General features: G+C 37.3%; 1 protein-coding gene across 5 annotated transcripts in view; it reads left to right on the plus strand.

Annotated features, from left to right (window-relative positions):
• Window positions 1-9,863, plus strand: part of LOC135106504 (histone PARylation factor 1-like) — a 28,021-nt gene extending 18,158 nt beyond the window's left edge. For 2 of the 5 annotated variants that reach the window (XM_064015584.1, XM_064015583.1), the window contains exons 6-9: window positions 4,050-4,282; window positions 4,614-4,739; window positions 4,992-5,119; window positions 6,323-6,680. In XM_064015584.1, the coding sequence (XP_063871654.1) occupies window positions 4,050-4,282; window positions 4,614-4,739; window positions 4,992-5,119; window positions 6,323-6,382 (547 nt within the window). In that variant the 3' untranslated portion in view covers window positions 6,383-6,680. Of the gene's footprint in view, window positions 1-4,049; window positions 4,283-4,613; window positions 4,740-4,991; window positions 5,120-5,690; window positions 5,829-6,322 lie in introns of those variants that run through there. The other 3 variants (XM_064015581.1, XM_064015582.1, XM_064015580.1) reach the window with 3 other exon arrangements.
• Window positions 9,864-15,736: the final 5,873 nt, after the last annotated feature.

Here is a 15,736-nt window from a genome sequence, read left to right on the forward strand (position 1 = left end):
CTTTTTTTTTTTATGTAGGAAGGGCACTGGCCAAGGGCAACAAAAATCTAATAAAAAAATGCCCACTGAAATGCCAGTCCCATAAAAGGGTCAAAGCAGTGGTCAAAAATTGATGGATAAGTGTCTTGAAACCTCCCTCTTGAAGGAATTATAATTTAATGGCTCAGTCTTCTTTTCTCCTTTGTGTATTGGCACTATATTTGCTCTCTTCCATTCTCTTTGTACTCTTCCTTCTATCAATGAGCTGTTAATCACATCCCAAATTGGCTCCACCACTTGTTCTCTACATTCCTTTAGTGTTCAACCTGATGCTCCATCAGTCCCCATTGCTTTCCTGACATCCAACTTCTTTAACAATATGCCAATTTCATGTTTTTGCACTAAAACTTCCCATAAAGTCCCTGCCTCACCTCATTTGGTTCTGTAAAACCCACTTCCACATTGAATACAGACCTGAAACTCTCATTCATAATTTCACTCATCTCTTCCGCTGTTTGATATATCCTTCCTTCCTTTACTATCTTGTTAATGGTCTCTCTGCTTGTCATCTTTCCATTGATATATCTGTAAAAAAGCTTGGGCTCTTCACATTTTTTTATCACATCCTTTTCAAATTGTTTCTCCTCCTCTCTTCTTATTCTAACATACTCATTCCTTGCCTTCTTGTACTGCTCTCTATTATTTTAATTTCTTTGCTTCTTTAGTTTCTTCCAAGCTATATCCTTTCTATTCTTAGCTTCTGCACATCTGGCATTATACCAAATATGTTTGCTCCTCCTTACTTTATATACAGTACATATTTCTGCACACCCTCATTATACTTTTTCAGGAATGTTTCATATTTCTCTTGCACTGTCTTACTTGTCATAAGTCCCGTTCAATTAATACTCCCAAAGAATTTTTTTAACTCCGTAAAATTTGTCTTTGCGTGATTGTCTCCCATTTTTATAATCCTCCTTACAGAGTAGAACCTCCTAATCTTGCAGTGCCACCTTCAACACCACATGGTCACTTTTTCCCATTGGGGTTAAGTATTTAATGGTTGGACTGGGCTCCGGTTTTTTTGTGAATACCAAGTCTAGCCTAGATGGCTCCTCCCCCCTGTATCTTGTAAATCTTCCACCCATTGGTCCATTGTATTCACCATAGCTAACTGTAGCATTTCTTCACTCCACGGTCCAGCATTTCCATTGACTTCCATCTCCTCCCAGCTTATGTTTTTGCAGTTAAAGTCTCCCACTAGTAGTATTTTACTGTCCTTCCTTATCATGTTGTCTAGGCACTTTAACACCTCCTTTTGCATTTCCTTGTGATCCTCCAGCCTCCATGTATTAGTCTTCAGTGGCGCATACATTAATATGATCCTCCTCCTTTCTCTCCCACTGGGCCTGATTGTTATACCTATGACCTCCACCATGTCATCTCCATATTGCACTTTTCCACATATATATCATCTCGCACCATTATCATTACTCCTCCTCCTTTTCTTTTTCTATCTCTCCTCCAAAAATTATAAGCCTCTTCCTTAAAGCTTAAGTGGACTTCCTCTTCTGACTTTGTCTCGGTTAGGCACAACACACCTGGTCTATTTTCCTTTAAGTAATCTCTCACTTCCAGTACACCTGAGAGTAGCCCGTCTATGTTTGTATACATTACTCTTAATGTACTACTTCTCCCACCACATGCAATTTGTCTGTCTGCTGCTGTGGTTCTTTCATTTCTTGTTCCCTTTCCCTTTGTATGTGTGTGTGTGTGTGTGTGTGTGTGTGTGTGTGTGTGTGTGTGTGTGTGTGTGTGTGTGTGTGTGTGTGTGTGTGTGTGTGTGTGTGTGTGTTATTCACCTACGGTCATCCGCTGGTCACCCAGCCAACCATTACCCTACAGAAAGAGCTCAGAGATCATAGTGACTGGTCTTTGGGTAGGACTGAGACCATTCACACACCACACACCGAGACAGCGAGGTCACAACCCCTCGGGTTACATCCCATACCTACTTCCTGCTAGGTGAACAGGGGACATTAAGAGGCTCACCCATTTGCCTCATCGTGCCCAGGATTCAAACCCAGGTCTTCTTCGTTGTGAGCCAAGCATGCTAACCACTACACTATGCGGTGTGTGTGTGTGTGTGTGTGTGAGTGTGTGTGTGTGTGTGTGTGTGTGTGTTAAATGTTGTTATTATTCTTGTTACGCCATTAATTACTTCATCTGCACTATAATTGTAATGTCAGTTATTATTCTTGTTACTCCATTAATTACTTCATCTGCACTATTATTGTAATGTCATAGTAACAAATTGTAAACAAGCTTGTGATATGTGGTGGGGGAAAGGGCCCCAAAGGACCTCGAAGCCTTGGGGCCCTACCACAGGTTAATACAGCACTGGGTGTGTGATGAACACCAGAAATTATGCTTTAAAATATTGTAGCTCTATTAATCTTACTATCTATCTATGCATTTATTCATTTTTAGAAAAGAGTTTTCCAGGATGATATGGAATAGAGGAACAATTGACAGGAATGAGTGAGGAAAATCTGAGGAGTCCTTTGTCCTGCAATATAATTATAGAGGCTGATGATGGTGATAAGGGTGGTGGTAATGAAGACAGTGGTGATGATGATGATGATGATGATGATAAGGAGGGATAGGCAAATATGATGAACTGACAATACTATAGTGAATCAAGCCTTACTAGTACTCAGGGTGTTGGTTGTACTTGTCCTGCATTGATGCCACTTGGTAGTCAACAGACATATGAAGATCTCTCTCACTTCTCTCTCACTCATACTGTAATTCATTGCCTTAATTATTCCAAAATTTTTAGTTGATATATATGATTGCATTATTATTATTATTATTATTATTATTATTTTATTTTATTTTATTTTATTTTATTTTATTTTATTTTATTTATTTATTTTATTTATTTTTTTGGCTTTCAATTTGATGGAACAAGGATGCTTTATATCTTTTGGTACACTTGGCACAGCATTGCCACCTGTGTTCTTGACTCATGAATCCCCAAGCCACACCCATCTGGTCCAGGTCAGGTCATTCATCTATAATCACTCTGGGGTTGAGGTGGCAACAACATAGACAGGTGTAACTAACATCATGAGTATCAAGTTAGTCTGGATCCACTGTAGGCAGAGAAAGAAAGAAGGATGAACAAGATCTTTAATCAACAACAATGAATAAAGAATAGTCTGAGGAAAATGAGAAATAAGGATCAAAATCACTCAATATATTGATTAACATTCCAAATGCAAGGATGCTGCTTCAGTAATTATATGAACTTCCTTGTCCACTCTATGGGACAAGTTTAGTGGGCCATCCTAGGGAGAAAAGTCCATGACCTCCTCCCTCATCTGGGATAAGTTGAGTGGGCCATCTTAGGGAGAAAAGTGCATGACACATCCTCCTTTGTCTGTTCCCCTCTGAACATATCTGTGAAGTCAAGTAATCCTGCAAAATGCACACTGTACTGAAAATGTGCTCCTACAACACCATTACTAACACATCATGCTGTATGAGGCCATGTGGAGCAGGCTTTATGTTCTGTATTTTTTGTTATGATGACACCTTAATGCTGCAAGGTACTATGAGCAAAGACAAGCAAATGTGACTATACAGCTTGATTATCTTTCTTCTATGTCAAGAGGAAGATTGTTATGTTTGTGTTATTAAATTTCTTTGAGTATAGAAATAGGAATATTTCAAATGTTTGTGATGGGCTTTAGTGCAGCCATGATCATGATTTGATTTCTTTCTTTGACTGCATCTCTAAGAATGAGTAAAGTGAAATCTATACTTTTTGTGGGCCACAAGACTATCTCTTTCTATCAGTGGCCGACAGGGCTAAGAGTGTGAATGTTGTGTGTGTGAATGTGTGTCACCCCTGGCACTGTGTGGGATTACCATCCTGGTGTATAGATTGATATAGATAAATAGAAAATTTAAGCAATGTTCATAGAAATATATGGTCAGTACTTCAGATTATAAGTATAGATAACTTTACAGAGTTACTCAAAAAACTTTGGTTTACTTTCCAGTTCCTACTTAACACAAAGGATGAAGGAAGAAAATCCATTCAAGAAAGCTCCTCTACTGAGACTTTACAAGGAAATAGAATCTTTTGCCAAGAAAAAAGATTACTCTCTGTTGGCTGTCACCAAAAATATGAAGAAGAGGAATAAAAAGGTAGTGGCCAAGACCTTCCATGGTGCCGGCATTGTGGTTCCTGTAGAGAATGATGTGGGATACAGAGAGCTTCCTGAAACATATGGTAAGGCATTTTTTTTTGCTGGTATTGATTGTGAGTCCTGTTCTCATAAATAGTGATGGAAATTGACAGATGCAACACTGATTTGCTCCTTAGAAACAAGTAGGTTTCTGTAGATGAATGGCCAGTCACATCATTTTTTATTAGTTGTGGATAAATCCAATTTTGGGGACTTCTGTGAGCTGCTTGGGTTGTGGGATAATTTTGTCAGGGGTGCTTTGTATCACTTGTATTGGTCACAGAAAGAGTTATCACTTAAAAAAAAAAAATTCAAGTGAAGGCAAGGTGGGAAGAAACTCCAGTATGTACCATTCAAATAAATTCATCCTTGCAGGGAATCTGAAGAAGATGCTACAGAAGGTGGTAGACTCCAAAAATGAGGATGAACAGATAAAGAACTTTGATGCTATTCAGGAAATTATAACCAATGTGCAGTTTGCCTTTGATGAAGGAGATAGTGGTGAGTTTTTGTTGGCAGAGTATAAACAGTGATGCTTGGCTCTTGTGCTAAAAACTTTAAGTTTATTTTGATGCTTGTTAATTTTTTCAATCATTTCCATGTCTTCCTTTCCAACACATTATCGAAGATGGAGATTTACTTTCTTTTGTTGGCAGCAAATGACATGGAATAACACTAACATCATGCTAACTCTAAATGGTTGTTATATTCCACAAACCTTATTTGCTGTGAAGTCTTGCTTTTATTTCACAGGTACAGGCATTGAGCTCGGACTGAACCTCTTCACCTTCGGGGGAGAAGTCTTCCACAAACCCTTAATGCACTTACTGAGTGTGGGTTATGACTTGCTTGAGAGGGACCCTTTCATTGACATATTACAGGTATCCATCCCAAAGTCAGTTCTTTTATGAACTTAAAAATTTTTGTATAATTTTTTATCTTAAGTTGATGTCAACCTAGTATGTATTATATATATTTCTTTAATTAGTTCATTTTTATTTATATGTATTATTATTTATTTATTTATTTGTTTGTTTATTTATTTATCTATTTACCTGTCTATTTTTATTTATTTATTATTATTATTAGTATTATTATTTATGTATTATTTTTTCTCATATTTTATTTTATTTATTTATTTATTTATTTATTTATTTATTTATATGTTTTGTTTTTATTGTATTTTATTATTTATTTTATTTTAATTTGTTCTATTTTTTATATTCTATTATTTTATTTTATTTTATTTATTTATTTATTTATTTATTTATTTATTTATTTATTTATTTATTTATTTATTTATATATATATATATATATATATATATATATATATATATATATATATATATATATATATATATTTATTTATTTATTTATTTATTTATTTATTTATTTATTTATTTATTTATTTATTTATATTATTTATTTTTTTTTTCTTGTTTTGCTGAAGAGATAGTGATGGTATCAACTTCCAAGAATAAGATGCTGCATACATGACACCTAAGGTTGTTCTTACACCAAATGAGCCACATCAAGTCAAGTCACATGAAATCAAGATCATTCATGATGCATCAAGTCCTGTCACATTGCATCACATCACATCACATGTAGAGTTGAACCTATTTTTGACATCAGTCACAGCGAGTCTGCCATGGTGTCTTCAAGTATGCTGGTGGAACTCCTCATCAGCTTTGTTTGAGACCCATACACATCTATGTTTAATTGAAGTGGCGATTCATGATAGGTCATGAATTATCTTGACAATATGACTCAGCATGACATGACTCTCTTGGTGTAAACATACTCTAAGTGTTCCAGTTTTGCTTTGGATCATATTCTAGCCTGGGTGATCAATAGACATTTATTCTATTTATGTCATATAAAGTATTCCTCTTTATGTTATTTTATTAGTTAATTGATTTTAAATAGCAGAACATCGGTTTCATTTATAGTGTCACAGCCAGATAGAATATTGTGTTTCACCACTCAGTATTATTGGAAGACAGATAAGCTATTGAGTATTGAATTAAAGAAAAATATGTATATTTATTTATTTATTTATTTATTTATTTTTATCCTCAGGCTCATCTCAGAAACAGAAGGCGAGGTAGTCAGGTGAGCATCCTTGACACTGATAGTTGAGCTGCTGGTGCCCCTGGCACCTTGTTTAGTGGAGTCACTCATGTGTTATTTGTAAGCAACATATTTAGTTCCTCCTAATTTAATATTGAAACATACTTTTATTTTTGCAACTTTTTTAGCATTTGTGCCTGTGTAGTAATGACATGGCACATGTATGTAGGTATATTAAGTAAAAGCCATCTCCTTAGGGAGAGTGAAAGGGAAGACATTATGTCTTTGAATATTATACTACTAGTAGATGTTTGTATTGTAGAATAGTATAAGCATTTCTTTTAAAAGGGCATCATTATCTATCATATATATATTTATTAAGTCAAAAGAATAGACCTCAAGATAGTCAAAAAAAAAAAATCCGTCTCTTTTTGCAGACCCCACGATAGTAAAAAAAAAAAAAATCAGTCTCACTTCTTGCAGTAGGTTCCTAGGTCACTCATGACCCTCTCATTCTTCTCTCATCTATCTCAATGCACAATCCTGATCTCTACTTGCCCACATTTTTTTTTCTTTTATCAAACCAACCAGACTAATTCATACTCTTTCTTTCTATCATTCATATTCCTTATTTGAATGATTTCAAAGCAACTAAAGTGTTTTGCTTCACTCATCCAGCCACTTCCCTTTGCTTTTGTTTTCATATTAATTTCTGAAGTAGTTCACCTTGGTTTCCTTTATTTCACTTTCCCTTCCCTCATTCATATATTTAAAGCTACCATATCATAGATAATGCAGTATCCATACTCACATTCTTTTCATTATGTTATGCTGTGTCAAAATTTAATAAGATTCTGACTTCCCATTCATCCCTAGTTGCAGTATTCTTGGTGATAGTGCTGAATTATGTTTAAGCATCATTCTATTGGCTAGAATGATACAGTTAGCGCGGACCGTAGTGCAAACTTCAGAAAAAACTCAATTTCATTTATTAAAAAAATCCAAAAAATAAAATAAAAACCTACACTTCAAAATTACTTGGGGATCGGGAAGCCCTTGGCCTTAATGACCTGTTTAAGTCTGTTTGGGACTGAATCGGCCAAATTCTGACAGTGGGAAGCAGGTATTTCATCCCAAACCTTCTGAATGGCTAATTCAAGCTTAGGAATAGTTGATGTGTCCTCCTGACGAAGGCATGCCTTCATGATGCCCCACAAGTTTTCAATGGGGGAAATATCGGGTGACTGACCAGGCCAATCCCTTATATACTCAACTTCACAATCATTGAGCCATTTTTTTGCCGCCTTAGAGGTGTGGCAAGGGGCGCCGTCCTGCTGCAGGATCTCACATCCGGTTTTTGCAAAACACTCTCCCAAATTCTCCTGCAGAAGTTTAATATAGCGCTCTGAGTTGACAGTCTGGCCCTTAGGGAGTATTGCAAGGTTTCCCAAACCACCATAGCCAAAGGCACCCCAAACCATGAGATAGGGTGGGTGTTTAACACTTGTCACCGTCAGGCGTGGGTCACATGCTGACGCAGCAGGAGACTTCCACACCTTCTTTCCCTTGCTCTCGCTGATACAAAAGATCGCCTCATCAGTCCAAAGTACCATTCTCCAGGCTGTAATGTCCCAGTCTTTGTATTCTTTGGCAAATTTGACGCGTCGAGCCCTTTGTCGGGCAGTGACCAAGGGCTTAACACGTGCTTTAACTTTCGAGTAATTTAAGCGCTTCTGAATATTTTCTTGAATTGTCCTAATAGAGACTCCTCCAAGAAGTTTAGGGTTCTTTTCCTTCAATTCCTTTGCAGTAATAGAAGGTTGGAGGTCCAATTGACGCTTTACAAGCCTTAAAGCCTTTGGAGATATAGCAAGGGCCTTGCCCCCAGCATGTTTGTGGGTGGGCACAAAATCACCCTTGCCACCCACACGCCATTTATTAAGGAGTCTGGACACAGTTGATTCTGTCAATCCAACTAAATGGGCTATTTCTCGATTATTTTTACCTACTTTGTGGAGTTCAACAACTCTCACGACATCATCATGCTTTGTACGGTTTCCAGGCATCATGCAAAGAGCATAGCACGCCCAAAAGGACAGCAAAAATAATGGTAAAAGCTAAAGAAATTCTGAGACAAAGCCAGGAAAAACGAACTCTCCGCTGGCCAGTAACACACTGAGACCGAGAAACGTGACGCGCGGCGGGTAGGAGTGTTGGGGAAGGATGCCGGTTAGTCACTTTCTCCCGGCTTGATTTTGGTTACACAGAATCATATGGTTCCCCAAAACGCGGATCGTAGTGCAAACTCAAAAAGTTTGCACTACGGTCCGCGCTAACTGTAAGTGAATTTTTATAAGGTATTGCATTCTTGTTTTGTTATTATGTGTGTCTTGAGCCTGTTATAGAGATTGAATGTGTATGTCATCCTCAGTTATGGTCACTAGCTTTAGACATTGTGATATTGCTGGATCCAGTGAAAATGATGAGTCAGCCTGAAAGTATATTTCACCAGTGTTACAAAGTTTATTTAAGAGAAACTTACACCTGGAGCTTAACAATAGTTGATTGGTCCTTGAACTGGAAGAGCGTTCAAGTGGTATAATTAATACATTGGTTTTCCCTCCATTGGGATTGCACCATTGAAACTACATATATGACCAAATATTTGTATACAATGCAAGTAATGGTTAGTAATAAAACATAATTAAATGTATTAGTAAATATTATCACATACACCTTGAAAACAGAATGTACATAAAACTTGCATATGTACATAATTGCCACTGGTTGCTTGACTTGAAGCTTTTTTCTTATCAGTCAATAACAGGTCAGCTGTGTTTTTCCAAAACTTTACTAGGCTCTAGGTGGAAGTCTCACTTGAACCATGGCAGCATTATAAATGGTCAAAACACAGTGCCTTTTTGGAGTGCACCAGCCAACCAAACATCATTGTTTATAATGATTCATCATAAATATTATTGTGTGGTTTATGTTTGCATAGTTAGTTGATATTGAAGTTTGTCTGAATTCATTATCACCAGTCACTGCTGTTGTCAGACATTTTTTTTCCTTCTTGAGTTCAAGCAGATGGCACTTGGCTGGCAAGGCACTAACAGCAAAGATCATTCACTGCAGGAGTAATAAACCATAGTTCTGTTGTTGTGACCTTTTGTTACACCCCTAAAGCAAATAACAGGTGATAGCTTTGGATGCCAGACTTGTAATTTATGTTTAGGGGAAAAGTAGGTAGTTCTGAATATATATAGCATGCTATGTATCAGTGGATATGGAGGCTTCCACTAAACCATTAAAACCAGATATGGTACCATAGCTGCATTTCTAAAGTATGTATATCAGTAGACATTGAGCTTTTCAGAATATGTACTGTTAGAAGTGAGGTCTCTATACATTAATAAACATATGTTCGATTTACTTGCATAATACCCAAAGTGCAGCTAGATACTGGTAGTGGGTTAGTCAACCATCACTAGTGCCTTGAGTCCTTGGGTGGGACTTGTGTTATGAGTATTATAATAAAAATACTTAAGAATCTGCTGTGTATATGTCAATGATTTTGTGCCTTGCAGGAAGTATGAGTCATTGCACAAATATCTTAGATATGATAGACTTTCATCTCACAGTACAGTACCCCTGAAACTGGAGTTTCGTTCTGAGTCCTAAATTTTTCCCATTCCAACTTCACACATTACTTCCTCAAAGTTTTGTGTTTTCATTGTGTATGGATCACACATTCCAACCATTTACATCACAGATGGTAAAAAAATAAATAAATAAATAAAAAATATGCACTAGGTATTGAATATTCACTTCTGTGACCAGTTCACTTACTTGAACATCAAAATTCTTTATGCAGATAAACCACTTGTTAACCACAACACTAATCATGCCAGCTGGCATGAAAGAAGGGGAGAGGAAAGCTTGCAACAGCACCATCACAGTGCTAAAATACACACACACACACAAATTAGAGGGAAAGAGGAAGTAATGCGGAATAAGTATTCCCCTTTCCTGTATCTTACTCCTTTTTGGCCCTTCCAACATCTGCCCCTTTCCCACTTCTACTCCTATCCCAATCCTTGCCTTCTCTACTACACTTTTTTTAATTTTTTTTATGTAGGAGGAACAACAGCCAAGGGCAACAAAAATCCAATAAAAAAAAGGCCCACTGAGATGCCAGTTTCCTAAAAGGGTCCAAACCAGTAGTCAAAAAATGAAGAATAAGTGTCTTGAAACTTCCCTCTTGAAGGAATTAAAGTCATAGGAAGGTGGAAATACAGAAGCAGGCAGGGAGTTCCAGAGTTTATCAGAGAAGGATAAATGCTTGAGAATATGGCTAACTCTTGCATAAGAGATGTGGACAGAATAGGGAGGAGGGGAGGCATGCAGTTAGCAAGATCAGAAGACCAGTTAGCATGAAAATAGCTGTAGAAGATAGCAAGAGATGCAACATTGCATCGGTGACAGAGGCTGAAGACAATCAGTTACAGGAGTTGATGAGATAAAAGCTTTTGATTCCACCCTGTCTAGAAGAGCGGTATGAGTGGAGCCGCCTGACATGTGAAGCATGCTCCATACATGGATAGATAAGGCCCCTGTACAGAGTTAACAGCTGGAAGGGTGAGAAAAACTGGCAGAGACAACTCAGAATACCTAACTTCATAGAAGCTGTTTTAGCTAGAGATGAGATGTGAAGTTTCCAGTTTAGATTATAAAAAAAGGACAGACCGAGGATGTTCAGTGTAGAAGAAGGGAGACAGTTGAATGTCACTGAAGAAGAGGGGATTGTTATCTGGAAGGTTGTGTTGAGTTGATAGATGGAGGAATTGAGTTTTTGAGGCATTGAACAATACTAAGTTTGCTCTGCCCCAATCAGAAATTTAAGAATCAGAAGTCAGGCATTCTGTGACTTCCCTGCATGAACTGTTTATTTCCTGAAGGGTTTGATGTCTGAAAAGACATGGAAAAGTGCAGGGTGGTATCATCCGCGTAGGAGTGAATAGGACAAGAAGCTTGGTTTAGAAGATTATTGGTGATTAGAAAGAGAGTGGGTGACAGGATCCTGAGAAACACCACTGTTAATAGATTTAGAAGAATAGTGACCGTCTACCACAGCAGCAATAGAACGGTCAGAAAGGAAATTTGAGATAAAGTTACAGAGAGAAGGATAGAAGCCATAGGAGGGTAGTTTGGAAATCAAAGCTTTGTGCCAGACTCTATCAAAAGCTTTTGATATGTCTAAGCAATAGCAAAAGTTTCACCAAAATCTCTAAAAGAGGATGACCAGGACTCAGTAAGGAAAGCCAGATCACTAGTAGAGTGGTCTTGATGGAACCCATACTGGCAATCAGATAGAACCCAGTTGCATCTACAGTTTTGAAATATATTTTACATTTTTTTCACTTCTTTTCTGTTTATTTATCGCATTTCATCTTTCGCTTCTCTCTCTTTATGCTTTCCAGTCTACCTCCCCTATGGACTATGATCTAGTTAATGAATGTCTTGATCTCATCCATGCCCTAGAAGGTGCTGGTGCCATGGTCCATTTCCCCTGGATACCCTCTTGTGTGGGTATCCTGCTTAATGAAAAGGCAGACCACCTTGCTCAATATGCCCTTCAGGATGACACAGTGGACCCTGGCACTGAGTACACTCTGGGCTATGTTAAGAGTAGCATTAAGGACTTTGTACATAGTAGCATTAGTGATCAGTTGGAGCTTTGTTGCCATAAGGGCAGTGGCAGTAGTCTTCACTATGTACCTGTCTCCCAGAGCTGTGCTTACACTTATGGGAGACACATTGCATCACACAACAGGGTGGCACTGAGGCTCAGATTAGGCTATAAATACTTTTGGGAAGTCAGTGCTTCTCCTGGTGTATGCTGTGTGCTATGTGCTGCACCAAGGGGACACACTCTACGTCATTATGTCACAGAATGTCCTCTCATTGCTAATTTTAGGCTGCAAGGTCAACATGACTTGTATACCCTCATTGACCATTTCTTAGACTCAGCCACTCTCAGGGATATACTCAAGGAATATCCTGCGTTTGCTCCCAGACTGTAGATTATTTATGCAATAAGGTATGCAATATCTGTATTTATCTATTTACTTATATTCTTGTAATGTATACTATTTTTATATTTTTCATACTCTACCCTTAAGTCTTTGCCCAGGAGGTGAGTGGCAAGATCCGTCCTCCTCCTTTGTTGTATTTCATTATTAATCCAACAATAAATGTATCAATCAATCAATCAATCTTCTCTCTGGAGCTTTGTGTCGCAGATACGACGCTAACTGTATCACTGTATGTAATACGAAATTATCCACATCTGCAACCGCAGCCGCGTATATGGAGGTAAAAGAAGTCCATAACTTCATCCACATCCGCAAATACTGATATTCTAATATCCTCAATCTTATCAGTAACCGCATTTTATAAGAAATGTATTCGCAACTCCTGTAGGGAGGGAAAAGGGAGAATATTACAGGTAACTGTATTGTTCCTGAGCCAGGACCTTGGAACGTCAACTCCTGGAGAGAGAGAGAGAGAGAGAGAGACGTACGTACACTAATTGTTAGCTCTACATCTAGCACCTCACATTCTCTCCGGGAACTCAATCAAACTTTCATTCGTCTCTCCTCACAATCCCAGCAACAACAACATCCATTCCCTTCCTATCTTCTCCACTCTTTCGTTCCTGTTACGCCCTAATTCAGTCAGAATCACTTGTACCATCTCTCTCTCTCTCTCTCTCATACATCCGTACCATGCCTAACACTCGGCACTGTTGTCGTGCCAGATCGTTCCCGAATCAAAATTTCTCCCAGGAATAATTTGGATCCGGGAGTGATTTGGCAAGACGGGAGTAAAATCGCGCCCCCCGTTCCGGGAGAAATCTGGACAGCAGCAGAATTGCTTCCACAGTCCAAATTGTTCCCGAGAACAATTTCGACGGAAATCAACTGCTGTATGAAATTTGATTGATTGTATGGAGTTTTGCTGATAAATTACTATTGTTTCGTTGTCTTTGTAATATGTTATAATATAAATGGAGCAAGCAAACGAGAGTTTACTCAATCCCTATGAAAGTGGAAAGTCCTATCACCATGTTTTATATTTATGTATTTTACGAATTATCAACATCGTTATGGAGTTTTATTTTGCAAATTACCAATGTTCCATTGTCTGCGGAATATTTATTTTTATTTATTTATTTTATTTTTTTTATAATAGGAATGGAGCAAGTTAAGAAGAGTACTGTAATTCCTAGCATTCACATTCATATACTGTATTCTCGCTCAAAAGAGGGCACCACTCATGTAGGCGTCCCTCATACCATTTTTTCATACATTGGGGCCTTTTTTCTCATTGTACCATTCCTAAGTACTCTTTTGTTCCATCGTATTCTTCCACTCACTCAGTCCCACACGTTTTACTACTCTGTCTATTACGTTTTTTTTTCGTCCTTAAATTATATTTTATTTTTCATTTAGGAAGATCATCAAAATATTAGAGAAACTAAATACATTAGATCAAATAAAAAAAATAATAATAATAATAACGCCGTAAAGATGGCAACGCCCACCGTTGCTTGCACTGTATCACTGTAGGTTGCAGGAGAGAGAGAGAGAGAGAGAGAGAGAGAGAGAGAGAGAGAGAGAGAGAGAGAGAGAGCACATACATGAGTGTCGACTTAGTATGAAGAGGAAACAGTAACCACTCTAAAAATGTATTTGTTAATATTTAGTCTGTCTGCTTTAGTGATGTATCGGACACTAAATTTTAGAGCTCTGCGGAAGCGGAGGCGGAACTGGATATACACTTCTAATAAAATGTGGTTGCGGATAAGACTGAAGATATTAAAATATCAGTATTTACGGATGTGCTTTTTGGAAGAGTGTGGGGGTGACGAGTGTTTTATATAGTATGGATGTGATTGCGTGGAATGAAAGTGAATTAGAAAAGTTGGAGGTGAGGCAGAATACGGTAGCACCTACAATTCATTTTTGCATGGAATAAATATAATGGAAATTACCAAAAGAGATATAAACAAATTACAAAGAATATAAAATGGTGTGTTGTACAGAATGATCTTCGGGACACAAACACACTTCAGCAGAAACAACTCGATCTGCGTAAGGAAATTTAATAGTGACAGAAGAGATGATAGAGAAGAGGAAAAGTAAACGGATGAAAAGGTCTGGTGAGTGACTTATGGAAGGTTGGAATGAGGAATGAGGGAAAGGAGGGTATAAAGCAGATGATGAGAGACTTTTATACCAGAGAGCAGATGGGAGAAAAAAAAAAAAAAAAAAAAAAAAAAAAAAAAAAAAAAAAAAATATATATATATATATATATATATATATATATATATATATATATATATATATATATATATATATATATATATATATATAGATAGATAGATAGATAGATAGATAGATAGATAGATAGATAGATAGATAGATAGATAGATAGATAGATATAGAGGAAGGAGACAGGAGGACAAGGAGAAATATACACTAATTACCAAGCTTCACAATTACTATGCAGGACACACACTAGTTCTATGACTGAATGATAGAAATATACTTAATAGTGAAATATGAAGATCTACTGTTTTTTTTTTTTTTTTTTTGTTATGGTGCCTAGAGTACCAGAAGGAAAGAAGAAAAGTATAAAATTCTAGCAATCATATAGAGAAGAGGCTATTATAGGGAAAATAAATATAGTGAGGAAACAAAGCGAACAGTGCATACATTCTGAAAAGAGTAAGAGTAGAGAGAGAGAGAGAGAGAGAGAGAGAGAGAGAGAGAGAGAGAGAGAGAAAGCAAATAACAGAAGACCCAGACAGCGAGAAGGGACATATGTCATGGCGTACCGTTTCAAAGACAACACACCCGACCAACCGACTCGACCACATCCACTCACAGACAAAATTAATTTATTAGAAGTGCACTATTTGAAATCAAGAGGAGGTAAACAACTAGTAGGAAATAGATGTATAGAAAAAACACACACACGAGAGAGAGAGAGAGAGAGAGAGAGAGAGAGAGAGAGAGAGAGAAACTAGATAAGGGGTACCGTTACAAAGACTATATCCTAAAACGTCATTTGCTGAATTGTCTGGAAACGTATTTGTAGAATGAAAATACAAGATCCCGTATATGGAAGTATACCTCCATATATTATACGAAATAACTAGACCAAAGGGGAAGTTTCTACATTTTTTTTTTTTCCATGAGAGAGAGAGAGAGAGAGAGAGAGAGAGAGAGAGAGAGAGAGAGAAAATACATGCAAACAAAAATAAAAATAAAATAAATCAATAACACTCAGCAGGAAAATAAGAATATGGGAGTGTGAAATACCGAAAAAAAAACGTAAACAAATGCAAGTTGCCA

This window comes from Scylla paramamosain, chromosome 13 (genome assembly GCF_035594125.1).
Source record: "Scylla paramamosain isolate STU-SP2022 chromosome 13, ASM3559412v1, whole genome shotgun sequence".
NCBI classification, from domain to species: Eukaryota; Metazoa; Arthropoda; class Malacostraca; order Decapoda; family Portunidae; genus Scylla; species Scylla paramamosain.